Genomic DNA, 25,769 nt, shown 5'->3' on the forward strand with positions numbered 1-25,769 from the left:
CCTCAGCACCACATAGAAAAATAAAATAAATAAAGATATTGTGTCCATCTACAACTAAAAATAAAAAATAAAAAAAAGAAATCGATAACCTAATTTAAAACAGGGCAAATCATCTGAATAGATATTTCTCCAAGAATACATATAAAGACAAACAAGTATATAAAAATACTGATCTTCACTAATCATCAGAGAAGTGGAAATCAAAAACACAACAAGATATTACCTCACTCCTCTTGGAATGGCTACTATAAAAAACACAAAAGATAATAAGTGTTGGTGAAGATGTGGAGAAAATGGAACCCTTGTGCCCTTCTGGGGGAAATGTCCACTAGTGTAGCCATTATTCAAAACAGAAAAAAACAAAAAAAGTAAAGATCCTCAAAAAAACTAAAAATAGTGTAAGGATCCAGTAATCTCCCTACTGGATCCAGTAGTCTAGGATCAAATAGTCTCACTACTGGGTATATACCCCAAAGCAACGACATTGGCATGTTGAAGAGATATGTACCCACGAGTTCAAAGCAGTACTGTTCACTGTAGCCAAGATGGACAAACAACCTAAGTGTCCATCCACAGACGAATGGATTAAAAAAAGTATGCTGTATATGCATGATGGGGAACTAGCCAGCTTTTAAAAACAAGGAAATTCTGTTATTTGCAACAACCGAATGAACCTGGAGGATATCATTCAAGGAAAGAAATCAGGCACAGGATGACAAATACCATCTAATCCTACTTTTATGCAGAATCCCAAAGCAGAAAGTCTGATGGTGGTATTACCAAAGATGGGAGGGTGAAGGATTGGGGTGACACTGGTTAAAGGACACAGATTTTAATTAATAAGGGGAATGAATTCAGGAGAGCTTTTGTGCACCTGGGTGACTACAGTTAAAAACTATTTATTATATACTTGAAAATGGCTATGACAGATTTTTAAGGTAACTATGTGAGGTAATATACATGCTAATAAACTAGACCAAACTATTCCACGGGTATACACACATCAGAACATCATGTTGTACACAGTAAACAGAAACCATTTAAAAAATATTTTTAGTTGTGGATGGACACAGCATCTTTATTTTCTTTATTTAGATGTGGTGCTTAGGATGGAATCCAGTGCCTCACACATGCTAGGCAAGCACTCTACCACTGAGCCACAACCCCAGCCCCAACATAAACCATTTTTATTCATCCATTTTTTAAAAATGAGATTTGCCCACAGGGACACAGAAACATTGGAGAGACAGATTCAGAGGAAGAAGCTGCCAGAAAGATGGCTGGAAAGACATTGAACTTGACAACATGGTCCAGATGAGGCACAGGGACACTATAAAGAAATGGGCCTGATAGGAAGACTGAGAAGTCATCCCAGGACCACCAAATGCCTTCCTCATGGCACTACTGTGGGGCTGTGAGTCAGTTCTTCTCCAGCGCTTAGCACAGTAACAAGCAGAGGAGGTACACATACAAATTAACTGCTATATTATTCATATCCATGATCTGATACCTGGTTTCCTGACTCATATGTGGGGTACAGCAAAAAAAGGAATGAAAGCACAGCAGATATTCAATTCAGAGTTTGGCAACTTTTCCTTGGGCTCAGGCAATCAGAGTCTGATTGTTCTAGTAAGGTTAGCCCTTGGGCAGCAGAGTCAAATTTAGGGAGGACATTGGACCCTGCATAGGTTACAAGACCCTGTATAGGTTATAACAACAGAATAGGATGCACTAGGTGATGGAGAGAGAATCCTCATCAGGACCAAGGCACAAACTGGGGACTTGGTCCCAGACACAGGTGAAATCTTATGGTTTACCTGAAACACAGGTCTATAGTGAGAGATCAGCAAGTATGCCTTGGAGCAGAGGCTAAGATGGGGTGGGGGTGTAGGGGGAATGGGGATGGCTTAAATCAGTCCTGCCTCTGATCAGGAGAACCCCAGAGAGCCATGAGCAGGCTGAGCATGCAGCTATGGGTCATGTGACACCAAAGCTAAGAGTCAGCCTGGCCCCCAACCATACTGCATGGGCTACTGCCCTGCCTTGCCTGGGCCTCATCATGTGGGTGAGCAAGCAGGCTGGCACCATGCCCTTGCCGAAGGCAGGCACAGGGCAGGTGACTAACCCCAGGAACCGGAAGTCAAGCTGTCCTTCAGCACAGCCCATGGTGCAAACCTCTAAGGCAAGCCTCTAAGCCTCCAGAGCCCCAGCAGTAGGGCACCCGTTCTCTGAGCAGGTAGCCTCGATTCACACAGCACGATAGCCATAACATAGCAGGAGATCCACAGAAGGCTTTTAAATGTCTATTTTTTAAAGTGGTTAGCAAAGCAGGAGAGAGGACTGTCAGAGATCCACAATGAAGGGTTTAATCCCGAGAATCGGCAAAGAGGTGAACGGAAGCAGCAAAAGAGGAGATGGTGGAAAAGGCTCTGGGATTTTGGAAAAGGGAAGCCAAAGGGGGTAACAAGAAAAAAAAACAAAAAAAACAAAAACCTGTCACATATCAGAAACTGCTCAAGTCGGCATTTCAGTTTTCTGTGTAGCTGCTGCTTCTTAGGCATGTTTCTTTTCCCTAATAGAAACGCCCAACTCCTCTATGCCCTTGATAAATTTTTTTTACTTGTTTTTAACTCTAGTTCAACATCTTCCCACCGAATTTAGACAACCCCCCCCCTCTCTAGTCCCTGTGTTCATTAGACGCAGTGTTTGTAGTGGTGTATTTCAAAGTACACCGTAATGAATCAGACTATGTTAGAGCCACCCATCGTTTCCTTGAGGATTTTTATGTTTGCATTTTTCAAGGCACAGTACAGTTCCTGGCACCTGATCGGTGATCAATTTATGATTGCTGAATGAACAGTGAATGTAAGAATGAATAAAGGAAGGAAGGAAAGAAGGGAAGAAGGAAGGAGGAAGGGAGGGAGGGAAGGAAGAAAGTTCCTTTATCACACACACACACACACACACACACACACACACACACACACATAGGGCACCCAGAGGGAAGGCAGGGAGTGACACTAAATGTGCCTTAGCATGTCACTCTGGTCAAATAGGCCAAACTTCGCACTTGTGTTTGAATGCATGGAAAAGCAGCGTAATCCAAGTTGGCCAAGTATAATGCTGTCTTAAAGAGCTACTTCCTATGCCATCCTCTCCACTCAACATGTCATTAATCTCCTTTATTTGACCCCTTCTACAAATGATGTGCTTGTACCCCATGATTTGGAACATACAGCCTCATTTAAAACCAATGAAATATTCTTAAAATGACCTCCCATTGGATTCTGCATTATCTCAGTATTTTATTCTTAAAGTACATGGTTCATAACCCTGCACACATTGATTTTTTTCCTCCTCTACCCTCCCCCAAAACACATCTCTCTGTCTCTCTCCCCCCACCCCCCCCACCTTTCTTGGAATTATCTGAGTGACTCAACACAGATTCCATGCTTTGGGTGATGACTTCCTCCTCCACTGTGCCCTTGCTTCAGAAACACCACTGAAATCTACCCAGTTCTTGACCCAGAACTTGGGCCTCCTCCTGCCATATGCAATCCGTCAGACTGTGCTTATCCATGTCCTGAACAGCTCCTGAGTCTATGTTTGCTCTCCCAATATACTACTACCTTCATTAAGCAACCTCCATCTCTAACCTAAATGCCTCCAGCGCTTTGTGACTGTCCCTCTCAAGGTCACCTGTCTCCCTCCTTCCTCCTGTTAGTTAATTCTTCAATGCTATAGTCCGTGGGGTCTTCTTAGAATTCAAACAAGATCATATGCCTAGGGTCCCCTCATTGTTCTTAGGTCAAATATGAAACTTGTTAACACAATTGCTCCGAATCATGCTTATTATCTGGGCTGGAGCTATACTGGCTTTCTATTTGTCTCTTTGCATAGGCAGTTTTCTTTCTTTTCCAGCTACCTCTCCCAAGAAATATACCTTGCACAATACTGCTTCAAAAAGAAAGTTAAGTCCTGAACTCTGGATAAAGAAGGTCTTTTTTTTTTTTTTTTGGTTCAGCATATTGTATGTCACTGACATAAAACACTGTGTGAAGATAAGTCTCAGGGAAAAGGGCCAGGCTGGCACAGTACAAGAGCAAGTGATGGATGGAAGAGCCGGGTGCCTAAAAGCACTTCACTTCACTTTTCTAAATGTGCCCTGTCAACACGAAGGGAACTAGACCCAGCAAGGCTTATGTTAGTAGATGCACAATGAAGGAGAATATTTATCTTCATGCTCTTGAGCTGCAGACCATTCAGCGTTAGAAAACACCACCAAGACTGTCTCCTAACATGCCTGAGGGCCTTGGAGTGGGGAGGATTCTGACTTAATGAGCAAGTTGCACCATCTGTCAACAGGACTGCTGAGCAGGAATTCAGCAAACACCAGCTCCCCATACCTCAGGAGCAGCACACTTGGGAGCCATATCTGCAAGATGTAGCCCCTGGCTCAGTGGTCAAGGAACTATACACACCTAAGCTACTCGAGCTGAGTGACAGGTGTTATCTGTGGGTCCATGTTCATAGTCCAGCCAGCCTTGGCATTTTCTATGTGGGTGCTTGATAAGCCATTGAAGAGGAGAGGCACTCAGCCTTAAGCAGGTTCTAGAGGGCTACCTCTGTCACCCTCTCTAACACACAGACTTGTCGGCATGAGGCTGCAAAGGGTCCTGTTAACAATACCACTGATCAAAGCATTCACATGGCTACGGATGAAGGAAAAGAGGAGAAAGGGGGAGAGTCTGATTTTTGTATATTCCTTATGAAACATGTGAACTTTAAAACTGAAATAATCTAGGAGAACAAATGTTGTACCTAGATTAGTGAAAGAAACCTGGGGGCTGCTTCTATTTTCAGTTTTAAGCTAATAATCTTACCAAATGAACTGGAAATTATCCAAATGAAGAGTTTCCTCTGTATAATCAGCCTCCCTGGAAAACTAGGTATCTCTTTATCTGTATTTCTATAGCTCATTTTACCTACCAAGTTTAGAAGTTTACCTGCCACGTGAGGATTCCCCCCCACACACACTTGAATTGCTGGCCCAGGGTGTAGCACATAGGCACGTAGGGTGACAAATTGGGTTCAAGATCCAGTGGCCTGAGGTTTGATTCCAGTTTGCTTCATTACCCAGGTGAAATTTTTCGGTCATATTTCCAAATTTCAGTTCCATCATTTGTAAAATGGGGATTAATAATTATCTATACCTTAGAGACTAATATGATAAAATGAAATAAGGGGTATAAAATACTTCACATTATGTTTAATACACAAGAAAAAAAGTCCTTTGTTGACTTATTCTAAGAGATAGTCAATTGCTTAAAATATCAGCCATTCTAGTATCATATCTTCATAAATAATTTGTTTGGGGTTTTCTTCCAGAGTCATCGGGACATCCTAATTCCAGATAATTTAATTCTCTTCAAAATCTCCTTAATGTGGATTTTTGGTAAACTCTGATACATAGATATCATTGAAAAATCTAAATACAATGTCTACAAACTTCTTGACTGTTAGCTTTCAGTCTTTGTCCTCATTTTCCTTTGTAACCATAGAATCTTTCACAGGGCTTGGCACTTAACTCCAGTAAATATTTATTTAATGAATAGAACATTTGTTGAATAAATCATGGAATGAATAAAGTGAGTGGACAAACTGAATAATCACAAGCAATTTAACTCAGTTTGTTCACCCAACCCAGATTTGGGACTCAGAACATTCTTGTAGGGTAGAGAGGTGTGACCTTTGAGCTGGGTGTGGGGTAGAATTTTCCTGGCTTTCCTTCGATGCTGCTGTGCTCGACATTTGACATACTTTCTGGATTCCCATCACATTATGAAGACCTATTCTATGTGTATTGGTTTTCTTATTGCTGCTGAAACAAATTACTACAAATGTAGTGGCTTTGAGTAACACAAATTTATTATCTTACAGTTCTGGAGCTCCTAAGGAGCTAAAATCAAGGTGCAGCAGGTCTGTGTGCCTTCTGAAGGCTCCACGGGCCACCCATTTCTTTGCCTTTTCCAGTCACTAGGGACCTTGCAAACTTCTCAGCTCATGACACCCTTCTTCTACCTCCAAAGCACATCAATCCAACATTAACTTCTGTGGTCACATCTCTTTCTCTCTTAGTGTCTCTTATCAGGGCCTTGCGACCACACTGGGTCCTAGATAATCTGGTATAATCTCCCCACCTTCAAATCCTTGACTTGAGCATGTCTGCAAAATTTCTTTGACCATATCAGGTCAGCTTTCCACAGGTTCCTGGGATTAAAATGTACACACCTCGGGGACATCATTACTCAGCCAACCTATTATGCTTGGAGTATTTCCACGTTTTGGGTTCAATCCCAGCCAGGTAAAATCCTGGACTTTCCATTTGGGTGGGGTACAGGCATGTGGCTAGGTCTGGCCCTTCATGTGTATGAGACTTTGGTTCTGAAGTGAACAACTGAAGCAGCAGGTCTGGTATGAAATCCATTTTCTGGCCATGTGGGTGGCAGAAGGGTACAGCTTCCTGGACACCATGGGTCTAATGCCCAATCTGCATAAGCAATGGGATCTGGCTATTTCTATCCAGAATGGCAAGAGCCAGAGTCTTTTTCTAGAGCAATAGCATAACATATTCTTATAAATATAGCCTTCAGTTCTAATTCTTTGATCCACCCTCAGATTCTGTAAGCAGTACAAATGCTTTAATGAATTTCTATTCTATTTACATTAGTCTTAGAGAAGTTCTGTCATTTACCCCTTAGGGCTACAATGGTCCTAGCCTCCTGTTCTAGGTTTAAAGAAGGTCCTGCATGGAGATGACTACAATATTTCCGTAACACTGGAATAATCAACAATATCTTGGGGGCACCATTTAGGTGCTGAGCACTTAAAGAGATGACTCTGAAGAGATGCAATGAAATCATTCAAATCAAGGACTGGAAAACAGAACCACCCTTAGTAATAGTAGGTGTAAGGGGAAGGAGAGAAAGAACAGAGTCTATGGCATGCTCTTTGAAGACTTTGATTTTCATTTTCTCCATCTAAACAGACCAGTGCACATAGAATGCTGTTTGTGAAGGGATAAGAAGAGAAATTTTGATTATTGATGCTGGTCAACAAGGACACATCATTTGGTATTTTTTTTAAAGCACTTTACAACCATTAGTTGTTTATATTAAATTAAATAGTCTAGGAATATCCATTAGTCTAGAAAGCAAAAGTACATCTGGCTTAAGATTGCTTTTCATCCCCCTCCACATTCATCCTCTGCATTATTTAGGACTCACTTGCCATGGCTTTTAGTTCACCCATTTGTAAGAGAAGGTGGCTTTCAAGACAATGTACTCCCAGTCTCTATTCCGTGTCTCCTACTTGTTTGAGAGCTCAGTTCGAATCCTGACTATGGCAGTCAGCAGCTGGTGACTTGGGCCAGTTACTTAACCCCTCTGAATCTCACTTTTCTATCAAATGTAGCTATTAACTCTCAAGCTGACTTCTAGTCAGGTTATCTAATTGTGCGCTATGGTAGCAAATCTCAGAGTATAGATTCAGATCTAAGTTCAAATCCTACCTTAGATCTTAAAAGCTGTGTGGTCTTCATTAAGTAAATCTGGGTGCCTCTGTCTCCTCTCCCAAATCATGAAAGTGGTTATTTTTAATCCCCATTTTACAGATTAGTAAACTGAAATGCAGAAGATAACATACTCAAAAGCTACCAGCATGTAAGGGGTTGAGAAAATGGTTGTAAACCCAGTTCTTAATCATTTCCAGTGAAAACTCTATGGCTTCTCAGAGAATTTAAACATGTTTTACGTTGTAATAGCTAAATAAAAGGGAACCTAAATAAGTACTCCCTCATAGGGTTAAAAGATTAAATGATATAAATGGAGAGCTTTTTGTACAGTGCTATTAGCTTCTAATACTATGAGCAGTTAAGTGCCTGTTTGGAGTGGGTGTTTGGAGGGAATTAAGGAATTATCAAATGAAAGAATAAAATCAACTTCACAATTTCCCACACCCCCACCCCTCTCCCCTCAACAGTCTCTAGTGCTCTGAAATGCTCTGTAAATAAATATTTAAAAGCTGCTCCTAGTAACAGAGATCAGATTTATTCATTGCCTGAGTTCAGGGATAGAGAAGGAGAGACTAGGAAAACACCGGAAAATTTGGCAGTGATGGAAATGGACTACATCTTGATCATGGTGGTAGTTACAGGATTGTACTCTTTGTCCAAAACTCAACAGAGGACTCAAAATGAGTGCATTGTATTTTACATATCTTATGCCTTGATACAATTGATATTAATTATGTTACATGTACTCTAGACAGGGGTTAGCAAACTTGTTTTCTGCAAAATGCCAGGTAAGTAGATAACTTGGGCTTTGTAAATATAGGATCCACATCTTGGCTCTCCATTGTAGTGTGAAAGTCTATACATAAGAAGTGATCCATAAATTAATAATGGGTGTTGCTGTTTCAATGAAATTTTATTTAGAAACCAAAATTTGGTTTCATATGATTTTTATGTATCATGGAATATTTTACTGTTTTTTTGTCCCCAAGCATTTGAAAATGTAAACATCACTCTTAATTCCTGGGTTATAAAAGCAGGCAGTGGGCTGGATTTGGTCTGTAGACCATCATTTGCCAGCCCCTGCTCTAGAGTTCAAAAAATCTTCTGTCTTGCAGCATTGTGAAATTTACCTTAGTAGCTTCTTGGGTACAAATGCTGTGTCTAAGAGGGTGGGGACCCCAGTTGCTGTGGTCCCAAGGGGACCTTGCCAGAACCCACTCCCTCTGTGGCCAGACTAAACCTTTACTTCTTGACTTCAATCTCCCCATCTGTCCAGGAAGGATAGCAATCATTTCCCAGAGCCCTGCACAGCTCATTCAGCTTGTTATTTGGGAGTAAAACGCTGTATCCAAGTGCAGAAGCTGATCATGGCCTTGGTTATGAGTCTGCCCTGTCTCAATCATCAGGGGGAAAGGTTTGATTTCTCCGGTTGTCATTCCTAAAATTGCTTATTCTCCAGGTGATGTTCTTATTTCTGAATATGGTCTGATCTCCATTCCCAGAAGAGGAGGGTTATTATTTTTTTTTTCTAAGAAGCTGGCAGCAGAATAGTACTCTCTGAAAGCTTGCTTCTTCCCTGCCAAACTGCCATCCCTAGCACGAGCCATCCCTTTCCAGAGGGTGGCTTCCCACCAGAATGTTTACTCTGCCAGGCCAGAGCAATCCCAAGCTCCTCTAACAGCAAAGAGAGCTCTCGCCATCCAAACAAGCATAAACTGAAATTTCCTTTTTTTTTTTTTTTTGGTTTCTGATAGTGGTAGGTGCTTAAGGAATCATTCTGGGGTGGTAAAAACCGCCAGAGTAACCCACAAAATACAGTTCTGAGGTTCTGGAAGCCTCAAGGCTTTTTAAAATTTGAATATTTCATCTAAAATTTAACCAATCCTTTATGGAAGAAAATGGCCTATCTAGCTGCCCAGTTTATTCTTTCACCTGTTGGAAGCATTTGAATCGAAAGCTTGTGTGAGGGGGTTCACTCCCTTTTTCTGTAAAGGACCAGAGAGCAAATTCTTTAGGTTGTGCAAAGTAGTACAGTCAATGTCACAGCTACTCAGCTCTGCTTGGTGGTGTGAAAGCTTAACTGTGTCCCAATCAAACTTTATTCCCCAAATCAGGCAGTGGGCTGAATTTGGCACATAGGCTGTTTTTCGCTGTGCCCCTGTCTCAGATACAGTATTTCTAAAAGGAACTAGGTGGATCAGGGAAGGGGAAATACAACTTAAATCAGCAGATTCTACTTGTCATGTTGCATTAAAAATTCTCATCACAGACTGGGGAGTAAAGTTCATCCTATCAGCATGCTGGATTTGGAGTGGGACAGGATGTACAAGTAGACTAGGTGAGTCCTGAGCAGGATGAATTTTCATCTATGAAGACAGACAGATGGGTGAGCAGTACAGGAGACAGGAAGACCAATAGGGCACAAAGGAACAAGACAGCACTGCTGGCTGGACAGATCAGTCCCACCAGCACTCACAGAGAGGAACCTCTGGCTGAAAGTGGGAGGACACATGGGCTTAATCCACACCTGGTTCAAGTGGGTCAAAACAAGCCATGGAACAGGTAAAAATGCATGTAACGTGTCTTCACTGAACAGTGAACTGGCAAACTGGAGAGAAGTTGGAAAGATTGTTTTATGGGATTTCATGGAAGACTTTTAAACACCTATTTTAACAACGTGGGATGGCTTTGGTTTTGGCTGGCTGCATCTCAACTGTTATAAGTGTGGTGTTACTAATAACATTAAGACATTATCTGCCTGATGAAAATGTTCTAGATGTTTACTTTCATGTCATTTAATAATTATGGGAAAAAATCACTCAAGTGATATTTTAACCTCATTTTACAGATTAGAAAACTGGGATGCAGGGGAATTTAACTTACTCAAAACCTGCCCCCTTGAAAGAGTATGGATTTAAACATAACTGTTATTCACTCTTCAAACTATATGGCTGCTCAGTGCATTTAAACATATTTTTCTACTTTAATTGTTAAAACATTTTTAAACTTTATTTATAAATGGTCACTGCCTCAATTGTAATGTTTCTCCTGGCCAAAAATTCCTAATCCTATGACCATTTGTATCATCTTTTTATCTAGTAATTATTTTTAAGAGCTCTGAATTAATAATGAAGAATTTGTAAACTTAAGTTTTGTTCAAATTTCTTCCAATTTGAGCCCATTTTAGCATAATATTATGATTTTCATGAGTGCCGTATCTATCCCATCTAAGTATATACAAATCATTTTCACATTATTTTGCTTACATTTTAGGTGGACCTCATTTTAATGCATATAAACCATATATTTATCTCACACGAATTTGGAAACAAACCAGAATATTAACAATGTTTGCATTCATAATTAATGTAATGCTTTCCAAATTATTTAAATTTGGGTTATGTTAGTATTACTATTTTTAAAATGTATTCAGGTGAAAATATTCTTTTTAAAGGATTATGAAAAAAAACGCATTGGGATCTAATAAGCAATTAATAAAGAATTTCTGAATGCAAAAGGTGATGCTGTTCCAAGAAGGTTCTCCAGTTCTCAGTTACATGCCCTTAAAGATATTAGGTCTCATTAAATCATAGAGACCTGATAGCAGGATAAACAGTGTGGGTCTATCTTCAGCTTCTCAAGTTCAATCACTGTGAGAGAAATAGGAGTAGGGGTTTAGTGGATTAGTCACAACAGACCATTAATCTCTGCATTCTCAGTTGTAATCCAGCCTCTCTCTATCAACGTGACTGGGGGGAAAAATTTTCACCAAAAGACCCAAAAGCTCAGAAAAGCCTAAAGCCGGCTCCCTAGAGACGTACCCAGGTCACAGTTTGCTTGTCTTTACTTAACATCAACACAGCATTTGTCATCTGTCCTGTTTCTTTTAGTTTTTTCTTTCATGCCTTTTGCTGAAATTCTCAGATCAGATATATTTGAAAATAAACCATTTCACCATCCCAGGAATAGGAAAGCATTTAATTATCATCTAAAAAAATCCTTTCTCTCAAGTGAATATTAAGCATAAATCAAAATTATATTTTCATGTTACAAATGGATTGAAAAAACATGGTTAAGGTTACCATGTGCACAAATTAATACCTCAAGAAGACTGGCAAGACTGAACAATGAAAAGAAAAAAAACAGTAGTCATATTTCAGTAAAAATGAGTGACAGTTTTAGAATACACAGACTAAATATTATATCTTTTACTATAAATGAATTGGAAGATGATACCTCATTTCTTTATTGCTCTGGCCAATAACCCCGCATTTCTTAATGTATCAAGGAAGAAAAATGCTAAGCAAATCCCTAAATCAGAATTCTGTTTGTCTCTACTTTCAAGGTTAGATTTTTACTGGATGACACAAGTAATACACAAAATCATACATACCAGAGGCCTTGATAAGTCTAAGTTTCTATAGTTGTAAAAGGAAAATATGTGGCATTAAATTTTTAAAATAATTTTTTAAAGAAAAATGTAGCCCAAACTCAGTACATTGTCTCTGAAGCTCATTCTAGGAAAAGGCATGATTGTCTTCCTTCTTATTACCTTTAAAATATTCCCTGAACATCCTAGTTTCCCCTAGTGAATCAAATTCAACCAACCTTAACTGATTATGTGCTATGTACAGGCATTGTGCTAAATACTTTCACATGCATTGGCTCATTTAATCCTCGTGTTTTACATGATATTGCCAAATTCCTTCCTAATTTTGCCCAATGTGTCTTTTGTTCTTCTACCTTCAACCATAACAACAGCAAAACCTAGCATTTGTCAAATGCATTCTATGTGTCAAGCACCAGGCCACATTTTAAAATTTCAATCTCCCTTGACTTCAAAGACACATTCTATTACCTCCAGTGTACAAATGAGGATACTGAGGCTCAGTCAGAGATGTTAAGTAACTTCCCAAGATCATAAAAGGACTCTCAGCAGAGTCAAGATTAAATGGTAAGATAATATGCACAGTTTTCAACACAAGCTTTTATGTAGAAGTCAATGATGACCCCCACCCGCCCCTGCCCCAGCCCCACTTCTTCTCAGGGTATAGTAAAGGGCTACATGTCATCATCCTACAAGTCACAGAGTCTGGGCTATTCTGTTACAATGCCTTATCTTACTCTTGCTCATCTAGAAAACCATTCTCCACTTTTCCATTCACTTCAGTCTTGAAAGTTCTTCCTGTACTTTCAATCTTGCTGCTTTGACCTTTCAAAACTGGAGAAATTTAGAATCAACACAAAGCTTGGACCATTTTCTATAAAAGTCTTTTAACACCCTAGGGTTCCCAAGTTAGAAAGTGATCCCTCAAATTCCCTATTCCAACATTCCCGTTTAAGAGAAGAAAATTGGTGCAATGTCCTACCCACTGCACAGAGCTTGCAGGGGCAGACTAACCCCTTACGACGTCTTCAATTCTAAAGTTTCACCCCATCAACCTAGTTGGGGTAATTTATTAAAAAAAAAGTTCCAGAGAAAACACTAAAATCCCTAAATTCCAAACCCAGCTCTTAATCATAGCTGCTTGTCTCAGATCAAATTCATAGAGTAAAATACTATCTCGAACTCCAGTGTTATTCCGTTTTTTGTTTGTTTGTTTGTTTGTTTAATAGTTTTTAGGTGTGGATCACTGTTGGAAGAATCTGTAAAGGTTTATCTTTATATATATGCTTACTCTCCCAGGGAATTCAAGTTTACGTCTGGAGCCTTATAAATAGGCTACATATTACTTATGATATGATAAAATCACAAAGAACTTCACAGTATGTGACCCAGTAATCACAATATTAGGGTTATGTTAATGAAATAATTCAATAGAAATAATTATCTGTAGACATAAAAACAGATGTCAAAAAAAATAGGATGAACTAGCGACAAAATGGATTGTTCAAAACTGGGGGAAAATATAAATGTTAAAAAATTAGATGAATAGGCTCATTATGGAAATATAAAATGAAAATCATGGGCATTAAAGTGGTAGTTACAAGACAATTGTTCAAACCAAGTTCCCTTTGCTCCTGGGCCAAAGGCTAGCCCTGGGACTATTCCCAGCTCCTTTGCAATAAGAGATGTCCCTGTGACTGACTAGAAATAATGTCCATAGCTTCCCTTCCTGGCCTATTAGAACCTCTCCCATGATCCTCCTCCAGACTTTCTTCTCCATCTGTTGATTGTTGATGTCAAGGACAATGTAGAAACCATGTTTTGAAGGCAATATAATTTTCACCAGCCTTGGGACTCCCTAGTAATTACAAAAGGTTTTTCTCCTCTCCTTTGTCCCCTTTACCAAGTGCCCACCCTCATCAGAGTGTGGCAGGGGTGGGGTGGGGGAGAGGGAATGAGAGATATACCAACCTGACAATTTATGTGAGTAAGAATCCATGATTTCCTGAACAGCTATTACCAGAAAGAGCCTTGGGGAAATAGTTAAGATATAATGTAAAAAAAAAAAAAAATTCAGTACCAATATTTCAGGTTGGAAAAGTTATAATTTCAAACTCTAGTAAACAAAAGTTTGGTCTATGGGTAATTTCTTATCTTTCCTAAATTTTAACACTCTTGTAACATATTTAACATTAAAATAAATTCAGTGATTCCCAACATCACTCATGTTTATGACCCTGAAACACTTTTGTATATACAATCTCTGTCTTGCAAGGAGCATAGATCCAGGAAGAACATCTCATTTGAGTACACGATTAGCCTAAATATCCGATGCACAAAAACAACTCTCATTCATTAATTTGCTCAACATGCCTTGCCCTTCGATGTGGCGCAATACAAGACTGTACCTGGCTCAGTCAGGCTCTAGTTCCGGCACTTCTCAAAGCAGAGGATTAAAAAAATTAAAAGGTGGCACCAACTTGTGTGCCAAAGATTATAGTGTGTGGCTGTCATTTAGCCACTACAATACTGAACTAAAACAAACTACTAGGTCACAAAGAACTGCTCCCCAGTGGAAAAGCAGGGATGAAACTTGTTACAGATATTAAAAATAATGACTTTGCTATGTTTTATTCTACAGGGGTTCCAGTCTTGGCAACATACAGCTGGTGTCATGATGGTGCATTCTGAGACTTAAGAGAGCAAGTGACACATTTCTATTCACACCCAGGCCATACAAAAGAAATGTAATACTCACAAGATGCTTTTGATTTCTTTTAGTATCTTCCTGAAAAATCGACTTATTTAATCAGAAGTTAGCAACAAGACTATTTTCCCCAGGTCCCCCCCCCTCATTTTTTTTTCTGTCATTAAAATAACAAGTGAATAAACAGCAACAAATTATCCACCTCACCATTTCCTAACAGTTGTTAAGATCAAGGAGGTGATGACAGATGGAATTTGCACTCAAGGAGAGTAAATCCTCTCCTTTTTTTTAAATTCCTACACTCTCATCTCTTCTGTCTGGTGAAATCCAGTCAGCTACATCATCGCTGCTTAGTTCCAAAAGGGCTAGAGAAGTAATGTTTTTTGACAGGAGACTGAAAACACCATAGAGACCAGTCACTTCCTGTCTTGCTCTGCATCAAGACTAAAGGGTAGGGCAGGTCCTCCTGGGAAGCACTCTAATTCCATACTAACTACAGCACAATGAGGTGTTGGTTTCTCCCAAGCTGAAAATCACCATATCCTAAATAATCTCCTCTAATAGGAACAGAGATGACATATAGAAAGGAACAACAATGAACCCACAGATCCTTAATGGTCCCATTTCAAGTCCACAATATGGTGTCATAGAGCAAAAAGGAGACGGAAAACATTTTAAACAATTCTATGTATCTCAAGCAAGGACGGTTGGTCAAACAAGGCTGAGTCTGAGAAGGAAACAGAAAATGATCAAATATGTTGTTCCCTGGATTGGTTCCCTTTCTCTCTGACTCTTTGCACATTTAAAAACCTACAGGCAGCAGAAGGAAGAGGGAGACAGTCTGGTCTGCTTCAGCTCTTCTTCGATTGGCCTCAGATCTTATCTCCTAGCCTCCTGAGAAGTCTAGAAAGCAATTCTAAAAAAAAAAAAAAAAAAAAAGACTCCTTCTTATTCATCTATGTATTAATTTAGTCATTCATTATTGATCAGCTCTGCATTCCAGGCACTGAGTTGGGCAATGAGAAAAAAATAATCCACACTATTTGCATATCACTAGATAGAAATTATACCAGGACAAAGATCATGGCTATTTCGTTCAGTACATTTAATTGTATGCCTGGTCCACTACCCGACTTCATAGGAGATATCTATTCGTTCGCATTTGTGCAATGAATGGACAAACACATGAAAAGGTAGAAAAAAAAATTGAAACCACCATGCCTGTTACTTTGTTATTTCCAGAGTCCTGTGAGATATTTGTTATTATCCCAACCTCACAGAGCAGGAAAGAACTACGCTCAGTCAGTAAGTGCTGCCATCAGAACTGTTTTCCTTGAGGGTAAAACGTAGCTGTATGTAGTGGGGGGAGAGGAGAGCGGAAGGGAAATGTGTTGACTCATATCCTTCAGTTAATGTGTTTATTCCAACTCTGGCATTGCTGCCAAATGTGTTGCAAAGCCAGCAAGACTTGGCTCTGGAAAACTCACCTGAAAGTCACAGGCTTCATTTCCTACTGCCAGCCCCTTTAGCCACTGGGCATGAAGTATTAGACAAAGTTAAAGATTAATTTTGCATTTGTTGTGACAAAAGTGTCACCTCACCCAGATCAGGAGGCAAAAGCATTTGTAGGCTGTCTGCTCCGTAACCACCGATAATCTCTCTGCTGCCACCCTGATGGCACCTTCATGCAAATGTAATCAAACCCAAACACTGGCTGTCCCATTCCCACTCCAACCTTGCTAATAAAGAGCAATTATGGTTTTGTTATAAAGGTGATCCTAGGCCATTTCTCATCACCTACCTCCCTCAACCCAGCCCAACTCCAGCATGCTAAAAATCTCTTCAAGTTCTGGGATGAAAACCATAAAAAATATTATAGGAAACACTCAATAATCAGACCAAAGTCAGATGATAAGCGACACATTGTAAAATCCAAAGTTAGCCAATAGATTTCTGGCTTTTTTTTTTTTTGGTAAAGTATAAATACCTAGCAATAAAAAAAGTAAGGAGATAACCTCTATAATCTTATATCTGAGTTGTCTCAAAAGCTTTTGAGATTTCACCTGGAGCCAGATACAAACACTGGAAAATGACCAGTGATCTTGGTCAAATGGAGCATAGGTGGACCAGAGCCAGAAACTTCACCCCTGACTGGTCAGTTCCTAATGAAGAGAAAGATACAAACTTCATACTTTTCGGGGCCTATAAAGGAGGATTCTTGCAGGGCACAATGGCACACACCTGTAATTCCAGCGGCTTAGGAGGCTGAGGCAGGAGGATCACAAGTTCAAAGCCAGGCTAAGCAATGGTAAGGCATTAAGCAATGCAGTGAGACCCTGTCTCTAAACAAAATACAAAATAGGGCTGGGGATGTGGCTCAGTGGCAGAGAGCCCCTAAATTCAATCCCAGTACCAAAAAAAAAAAAAAAAAAAAAAAAAAGAAGAAGGCCTCTTTTACACAGAGGGACATTATTATATGCAAGGCATCATGGCTATTGAAATAGTGTCTCCTAACGCTCTCCACCTCAACCTCACCTACCACACTCCACTCTAGCTGTTGCATTATTGCCCTCTTGACCAGTGCCTTAATCCTCCTTTGCCTTTGCAAATGTTGTTTCTTATGGTCATCCCTTTCCATCACACTCCTCATTAGCCAAATCTTTCAAGCCAACACTTCAACATCTTTCAAGCCATAGCTCAAGCATCTTCTGACTAACATGACATACTCTTACCTTTTCCCCTCTCATCTCCAGGAGGAGTCAGATATCCCTTCTCTGTTCCCTTCATACACTTCCTGTATCTTTTCATTACAGTACTTGACACATTCGATTGTAACGACTATTTTTTACATTAGTCTCTTATTTAATTACCAAGTTTTTGGAGGGCAAGTTCAGTGTCTTGTTCATTCTTGTTGGCTCCCCAGTGCCTCAATAGTTCAGTATACCCTCAACAGGTGTTGCATGATTAGGCAGACAAAGGAGACATGTTCATTTTACGTCTCTCTAGTCACTCTCTAGTTACTGAAACACTGAGAAGGTGCAATGGGTATATAATTCAGGGGACCAAGAGCATATTTTCCCAAGTGAACATTAGTCTATTAGAAATGAGAGTTGTGCAGATTTTAGGAAGGTAAAGATGCTGCAAAATGCTTGGTATTGCTTCAAGCATCTGTCGCGTGTCAAACAGTGTATCTACTGCTTGGCCTAATTTATCTTCATGACATAAATGCATGCATGGGTGATTGGTTTCTCTTGGCCTTCGTCTACTATTAAAGACATTATTGTGATTATTCATATACAAACTGAAGACAGTTGCATTTGCTTAACATGAAAATACTAAGTCTCAAGTATCAGGGTAAATCAGGGTCACAGGAGAGAGGAAAATGCTCCTCCTTCCCTTTTGTTTATTTGTCACTCAAAAGGCTGGTTGAGCTAATTGATCTAGGAGGCTAGGATGTTTTTCAATAGGTTTTTGTGTTTTGTGATCAAGAATAAAGATTAACAAGGGGAAAAGAACAGTATGGCTTGTTACAAAGTATAATAATATTTTATTAAGTTGCAAACAAATCTGACTATGTCACTTTCCTACCTACTCCTTTGCTTCTCATAAAGAAAAGCTAAGATCTAGACTGTTCATCTTGGCTTGCAAGCTCCAGATTATTTGTTTATTTATTTATTTAGGCTGTACTAGGCATCAAACCCAAGGCTCTGAGTATTCTAGGTGAGCACTTTACCACTAAGCCAGTCCTTATTTTTTATAGTCCTATCTATAGTGACTTTTTCATCCCATTACCTCCATATGCCTATATCACTGTACTTCTCATATTTTGTTCTTTTACATCTCCTACCTACAAACATACTGCTCTTGACTCCTGCTATTCCTTCCTGCTTTTCTCTACTCTATAAATCTTTCCTTTCCCCACTTGGCAACCACAGAGCTACTTGCTCTTCCTTTGTACTCCCAGAATACTTTGTGCACACCTCTATCATATAACACATACTATCTTGTAAATATGAAAAACCAGGTGGTGTTCATTACTGTGATTCTAGTCTGTGGCACACAGCTCTCAATACTTTGCTATTTGAACGCAGAATAAAATGACTAAATAATTAATTGGTATTTACAAGAAGTGGTTCAAAGTGTCAACAATAATTATTATTATTGGCATCAATCATAATGATGATAATGAAGAAGATGAACTAAGAATAATTTTGTGGAGACAGCTTCAATTCACTGATGACCACATGCTGGGCACTATGAAAGAAATATCTTATGTACATTTATTCCAGTCCTCATTTGACAGATGAGAAAGCTGAGGCTCTTAGAACCCAAACGACTTTCCCAACACAACACAAAGAGTGAAAGGCAAAGTTGTAATTCACAAGTAAGCTTGTCTTAGCTCCAAAACCTGTGCTTACTCACATATGTTATATATAATTTGGTCAGTCATATCCTAGATACTGAGCTGAGTATTTTACAAACAGTGCTTTGTTATCTTTATAATTTCCCTATAAATACCACAACCTTGAGTGTTGTTACTTTCATTTTATGAGATAAAAAAGCAAACCTCTCTCTCCCTGCCTCCTAAAGAACTGAACATTCTGCAATTTAAATAGGTTACAGACTATGCAAATTCAGCACTTACTGGAGACCATGCAACACTAATTTAAGATCCAAAGCAATGTTAGAATTGCAAACAAGTTTGAACCAAGTTCAATCCATTGAATCAATGCAAGGAGCCATAACTTAAAAATAAAAATCACAAAGAGAATAAATATGTTAGGACATTCCATAGTCTCTAATTCAATAGCTCCCTACGTGGGTTCCTCCCAACATTCCAGTATCTCCCCAAGTGAACACTTGATTTCAGCTCTTGCCTCCAAACATACTGTTTACATATGCTATTGTCTGTAGACACACCCATCCCTCTTTCTTTCCCATCTCTTACATCCAGAACTCTAACATCCATCTAATATCCTCCCTCTCCTTCATTACTTGATTTCTCTATTCTGTAGAATGTATGTCCTGTATTAAGCAATGAAGCATTACTCTTATTGCTCTCTATCAAAATACACTTTGGAATACAACTTTTATAATTATAAACAATTAAATGCTATCTTATACCTCCTACATCATGTGTATGCTTCTCAACTTTGCTTTTACAACTCTATCTTAAACAGGGTCAGTACATAATACATAAATCCACAGATACTCTACATGTGCGATGCATGACAAATGGGATCATGTTCTGATGTTTCTTTTAACAATCCTCTAGTCTGTGGCACACAGCTGTCAATACTTTGCTATTTGAACGCAGAATAAAATGACTAAATAATTAATTGGCATTTACAAGAAGTGGTTCAAAGTGTCAACAATAATTATTATTAATTATTATTATTATAAGCAAATATAATTTTCATTTTACAGATGAAGAAACTGAGACTGAGAGGTTAAGACAATTGTCAAAGTCACATAGGTGATTAGGTTAGAGTTGTATTACAGAGTGGGTCTTGTGACTTCCATATTCTTTCTCTAAGGGCTTGCTACCTTACCCATATGGTACCTGGGTCTCAGTTCTGAGCTAAACTCTAAATACAAATATGTAAACTTTCATCTAGTTAAGGTTATAGAAACTGACTTCCTCAATGGCAATCAAACCCCTCTCCTCACCCAAAAGAATGATTTTCCACATTGCTATTTCTTTTTTTCCCTTGGGAATTTATATTAGGACAACCCACTTTACTCACTGACCACTGCCTGGAGAGTTTCATCTAGGATGATGGTTATCTGTTTATGACTGGCTGTCTGAAGTCACATGAGAAACTCAATGTAGAGAAATCACATTATGAATGAGAATATTAGATGAGTAGTGTGGGTAGGGTTCATTTGCATTTAATAAGATATTCTATTTGAAGTCATATTGAATGCAAATGTGTCATTTTGTAAGTACTTTAAAATTGGGTCTACACCAAGTTATAAATCTACAAGCAGAATAAAGAAAATTCTGCTGATCTCCTGGGTATTGAGTACTACATGGTTACCAGGTAATTTATTAACTTTCCAGACTGCATCTCAGTAGTGGGTTCATAGCTTTAAACTGGGTTAACTTCATGATGATGCACCAAAGCCTAATACGGCTCTCATTTGTGTGAGAAGGAAAATTAGAGATACTTCAAACTTTCTGGCCAAGGCATCCTTGGAAGTAGAATTCATGGTCAATGCTATAAAATGTGCTTGCTGTTTTATAACTGATGTGGAAGAACACACAGCTCTACTCTACATTAACCAATCCTATACAGTCTCAGATTTGTAGAAATAAAAGATAAATTGATATACTATGTGTCAGGCACTGCGATAAGTTAAATATATATATATATATATATATATATATATATATATATTTAATTATATACACACACACACACACACACATATATATATATATATATATAATCTCATTTAATCCATGAAACAAACTTTTTGGATGTGTACTATTATCCCTTTTCTACTTCCACATAAATAAATTAAAGTGAGACCATTTTCAATATTCAGATTAGACAAATATACTAAATATTCTGTGCTTATAGGAACTGCTGATTATGAGATGCAGGGGAAGCTGGGTGACAGTTTCATCCACTGAGTTGACAGGTACAATAAGTCAAATACAATCTCAATTCTAGCCTCATACTATAGTTTTTTGCTTTAAACTTCATTTCCAAGCTCTTCTAAGACTTACATTCAATGAACCCAATTTATTCTTTCAATTAGAAACATCAAACTACAAAAAATTAAAACATTTCAAAGAAATCTTGAATCAAACATAAATGATATATTGAACTTTCACTATTAGACCTAGGCTAAAGCTCTGTGGACTTTCATTGCTTCATCTACAAAATTACCCCAAGAATTCTACAATAAAAAGAAAAGTTAAAATATCTGCAAATACATTTAAAATGTGTAAAAGCACCACACAATTTAAATTGTTATTGCTACTATTATGAATAAACTGATGAAGAAGTAAAGTTATGTAAGAGAGGAAATAGGATACATTGTATGAATTAAATCAGGCAGCTGTCTTTTTAACCAGGAATTTCTCTCCTCATGCTCAATGCTCATTCATTCTCGCTGATCTGAGCTGCTTTTGTGGGAAAGGAATGATGCTCTTGCTAGCACAGAAAAAAAAAAAATCATTCTGGTTCACTCTCATTCTCTCTCTCTCTCTCTCTCTCTCTCTCGCTCTCTCTCTCTCTCTCTCTCTGTGTGTGTGTATGTGTGTGTGTTTGTGTGTATGTGTGTCCATTCCTGGTCTCTTTACAGATCCTGCTGCCTTACATTTTCAGTAAAATAAGGTCTAAATTTAATGTGGAGCCAGAGGAGTTCCCTGCTCATGGCATTCCTTCTTTAAGCTCATTGTGTTGTCATTAAGAGGCCAAAATTAATATGATCTCTTGGAGGAAGGACACACATGCTACCTACCCAGAAGCTAGCTAAGCCTGGCCAAGCAGACCCTCAGTCTCATTTAACTAAATTACCAGTGCAGAACCATCAGTGTGCCAAGCCCAGGTAGCTGTACATAAGCAATATCTACAAATAAAAACAGAAAAAAAAAAAAACTCCTGTGGTACACTTTTAATTTGGGGGGGGGGCGTGTGATGGAAGAAGAAATTGGAAACTTTGGTTAACAAAACACTAAGCAAAAAGCCCAGAGTGTTACTGAAAGCAAATGCCATCAAATGAAATTCAGTCAATATGCCTTCCATAGGCCAGAGCTATTACCAACATCTTCCTTCTGCAAAATGTTTATACTGCAGATTTGGGCTGGTCTTTTCCAGTTGTGTGTTCCTCCATAATGAATTCCACCCAACTAATGCATCAATCATCAGTGTCTGGGAACTCAGTGAGGATGAACACCCATTTACTGGTCAGGGCAACTCATTCTAAGATGGTGAAGTGCTTTGTTTTTTATTTATATTTTTTAATTTGTGATTTAGTAGAGCCTATGATCACAGGGTTATGTTCCTTTTAGTAAAGCTCAGTCGTGAGCAAATTAAAACTGCAAATCATAGAAACAGAAATGAAAGACCCACTAAACTCTCCCTGAGGCATAATTATTCAACCTTAGTGCTTTGCATTCCTATATATCCTAATGCTGTCAGATAGGAGAAGAAAGGAGACCAAGTCCCCAAACTGTGGCAATTGTGAATCATGATTATATCACTAATCATAATTCAGACATACACAGGCATCACTCCATGGGTAGTTTTGCTTACTGGAGGAGGAGATCACTTTGACCATGGAGAAAGAATGACCTTTTGAAGTTAAGTTTATGGATGTATAAATACAGAGTACATGTCTTCATAAAGTGCAAATTAATGCAGATCTTAACTAGGCATTTGGAGTGCTAACCTAGTTTTCTGTGTTTAGCTAATAGCTAGCAATTTTGCTTATACTTTTATCCTCTCATTACACAGCAATGATGATTATTTAGTAAATACATGCGGAAAGCCACAGGGTTGGTAGCTCTACTCCTGGGTTAGAAATAACCCCTCCTAATGTTCCCATTGGAATAATTTAGTTGCTGATACACCAAATCAAACACAGCTATGACAGGTATCCCACCAAGACTTCTTTGGGAGGCTAAGCACAGATTCCTCAACTTGTTCCCCTATGGCATTGCCTGGCAAAATTTAGGGCAAGGGCTGGGGAAGAAGAAGATGCTAGGGGAAATCTAGAGCCTCAGTGAATGTTCCCCTTTTGTGAATCTTTAAGGGACTCAGATGGCTTGTCTAATTGGAAACTTATTTATGATGCTAGACAAGGGGGTAGGCAAAGCCTATTTTTTATGATGCTAGACAAGGGGGTAGGCAAAGCCTATTTAATTACTAGTTAAAAATATTCTAGAACAAGAGAAAGAGTTTGCAAAAGACACGAAGAAGAAAAAGAAGTAAAATGCGGCCTTTTGAGATGTCACCCTGTCCATCCTTGGACATATGATTGATATAAACCTTTATAGTCATCTTGGGAATTTTACTCATGGATGCATTATAGAATAAAAGTGTACCCACTAGAGAAATTTGGGTGATCCCAGGTACTTTTTCTTGTCTGTACAATATACAACATAACTCACTACAGTATTACAGAGGAATATTATAAAATATTTCTTAGTAGGATGGGTAAGCCCCAAACACTAATTTCAAATAACTGATTCCCAACTCCTGCCTTATGAGGAGACAACTGAAATTAAAGAATGGTAATTGGAACTAGGTCCAGGTAAGGGTGGAACGAGGGTTTTTAATATTCAGAATCAGGTCTGGCTTAGGGGATGAGACTGGAAGGGCTAAAGGAAGAAACAGGAAACATGTCTCTCCATCCCCAATGCTGCTTTAATGGGTTTGCTCACAGGGGCAAGGTTCCTGCTCCCTTTTGGTGACTTCATGGGAAGTTGGCTCAGTCCCCAATTCTGCAGAGGGAATGCAGGCAGAAAGGAGCACAGCAAATGGGCTTCACTCTGGGTGCTTAAACAGCAGGTGTGAAGGGAAATGGAGTGGGTGCTGGCCAATGGGAGGAGCCACTGAACTGGGGAATACTGTTGGTCCTGGGGCTTTTCCTCACTGGTTCCCTCCCATCCTCAGTTTCCTGCACCAACAAAGACACTGCTCAGAAATCAGAATCCCTCCCAACACAGGACACTCAGGGGCAGCCACACACAAGCCCTACCTCATTTGCCTCAACACCCTGGGTTCTCATCTGCTTCTCAAATCACAGGCTGGCACAAGTAGCCTGAAATCAGTGTCTGAGCGAGCACATCTTCGCTACTGGGAATTAAGGAAGATCATGGTCTAAAGTGGTATTGGTGATAATGTTTCAGAAGGGTTTTTCTTTTATTTGTGGTGGAGGGGGGCGTGCCACCAGGTTTCAAACACCCCCATCCTTCCATATTTAGGGAAGGCATGGAGGATCTCTTGGGTCCCTGATGACATTCCCCAGTCCCGCATCCTCCCGCAGCCCCTTGAAAGTGTCTAAACATCAGGGCAGGGCTGTTCGTCCATTTTGCCAGACAGGAATCACCGAGTTTGGGAACTTTGAAAGCCAGGGGATGGGGGTGGGGGTTGCCAAGGCTCAGATTTCGGCGCCAGAGTTCTCAGCCAGAAAAGCAGTTGAAAATCAACACCCATCTGCCTCTTCTTTTTAAACCCCCACCTCTTTCTCCTTCTTTCCCTTCCAGGGACTCCACACAGATCCAACCCTCACCAAACAAACACACACACACACACACACACACACACACACACACACACACACCCCCTTTGGGCTTGGAGGGTTTTGATTCTGAAAACAGCAAACCCACAGAAAGGAATGGGTCTGTATCACCCCTCCCTTCCCGCCTTATGTCTACACACAATAAAATCCCATACATTCCAAACACCACAATATCAACCAAACCCGCCCCGTGACTCCAACACGTCCCGTACCTGATATGCAGACGATGAAATTGGCTTGAAGAAGAAAAAGCACCTCCCAGACTATTTCCATCCTCTGATTCTCATTCCAAGTGCATCACTCGACGGGAAAACAGGGGGGGAAGGGGGTGCCCGACACGGCACACATACACACACACACACTCCCGAGCGAGCGCACACTCGCACTCCCACCCGACAGCCGGCCAGGGACAGTCACCCCCAAGATCAATATCGCAGTTTGAATTGTTCCAGCAAATCTCCCCTCAGGCTCGACGGATGTGCGCCCCAGATGTGCTGACACATGTCCGATGCCTCGCTGTCTCGGAGGTCTCCCCACTCGCGCGTCTCTGCTCCTCGCACCAGTGGTGGAAACAGCACTAGCAGCGGCGGCGGCAGCCACCTGAAGCCACCAGCGCTGGGCTCTTCCTGCAAAAACGAGACCCCGATCCGCCAGGCGCCCCAAGAAGACATAGACGATAGCCCCCCGCCGGGCCGCGCCGTGCAGTTCCGGGCTCCCGGCAGCTCTTAGCTCTCTGGCTAAACCCAGGCAGTCCGCGACAAGTTGCCCTCGAAGTCCGCGCCCCTCACCGGGGCATGGTCAGAGGGTGGCTTCTCTGCTCAGGGACGTTCTCCTCCTGCTTC

At 39.9% G+C, this 25,769-nt stretch overlaps 1 protein-coding gene across 1 annotated transcript in view; it reads right to left on the bottom strand.

Annotated features, from left to right (window-relative positions):
* The window catches only part of Ca10 (carbonic anhydrase 10), a 477,395-nt gene extending 452,172 nt beyond the window's left edge, over positions 1-25,223 (bottom strand). The window contains exon 1 of the mRNA XM_040268984.2: positions 25,140-25,223. Coding sequence (XP_040124918.1) covers positions 25,140-25,200 — 61 coding nt within the window. The 5' untranslated portion in view covers positions 25,201-25,223. The remainder of the gene's footprint in view (positions 1-25,139) is intronic.
* Between the last annotated feature and the right edge of the window lie 546 nt (positions 25,224-25,769).

Source organism: Ictidomys tridecemlineatus, chromosome 3 (genome assembly GCF_052094955.1).
Source record: "Ictidomys tridecemlineatus isolate mIctTri1 chromosome 3, mIctTri1.hap1, whole genome shotgun sequence".
In the NCBI taxonomy this organism is placed as follows: domain Eukaryota; kingdom Metazoa; phylum Chordata; class Mammalia; order Rodentia; family Sciuridae; genus Ictidomys; species Ictidomys tridecemlineatus.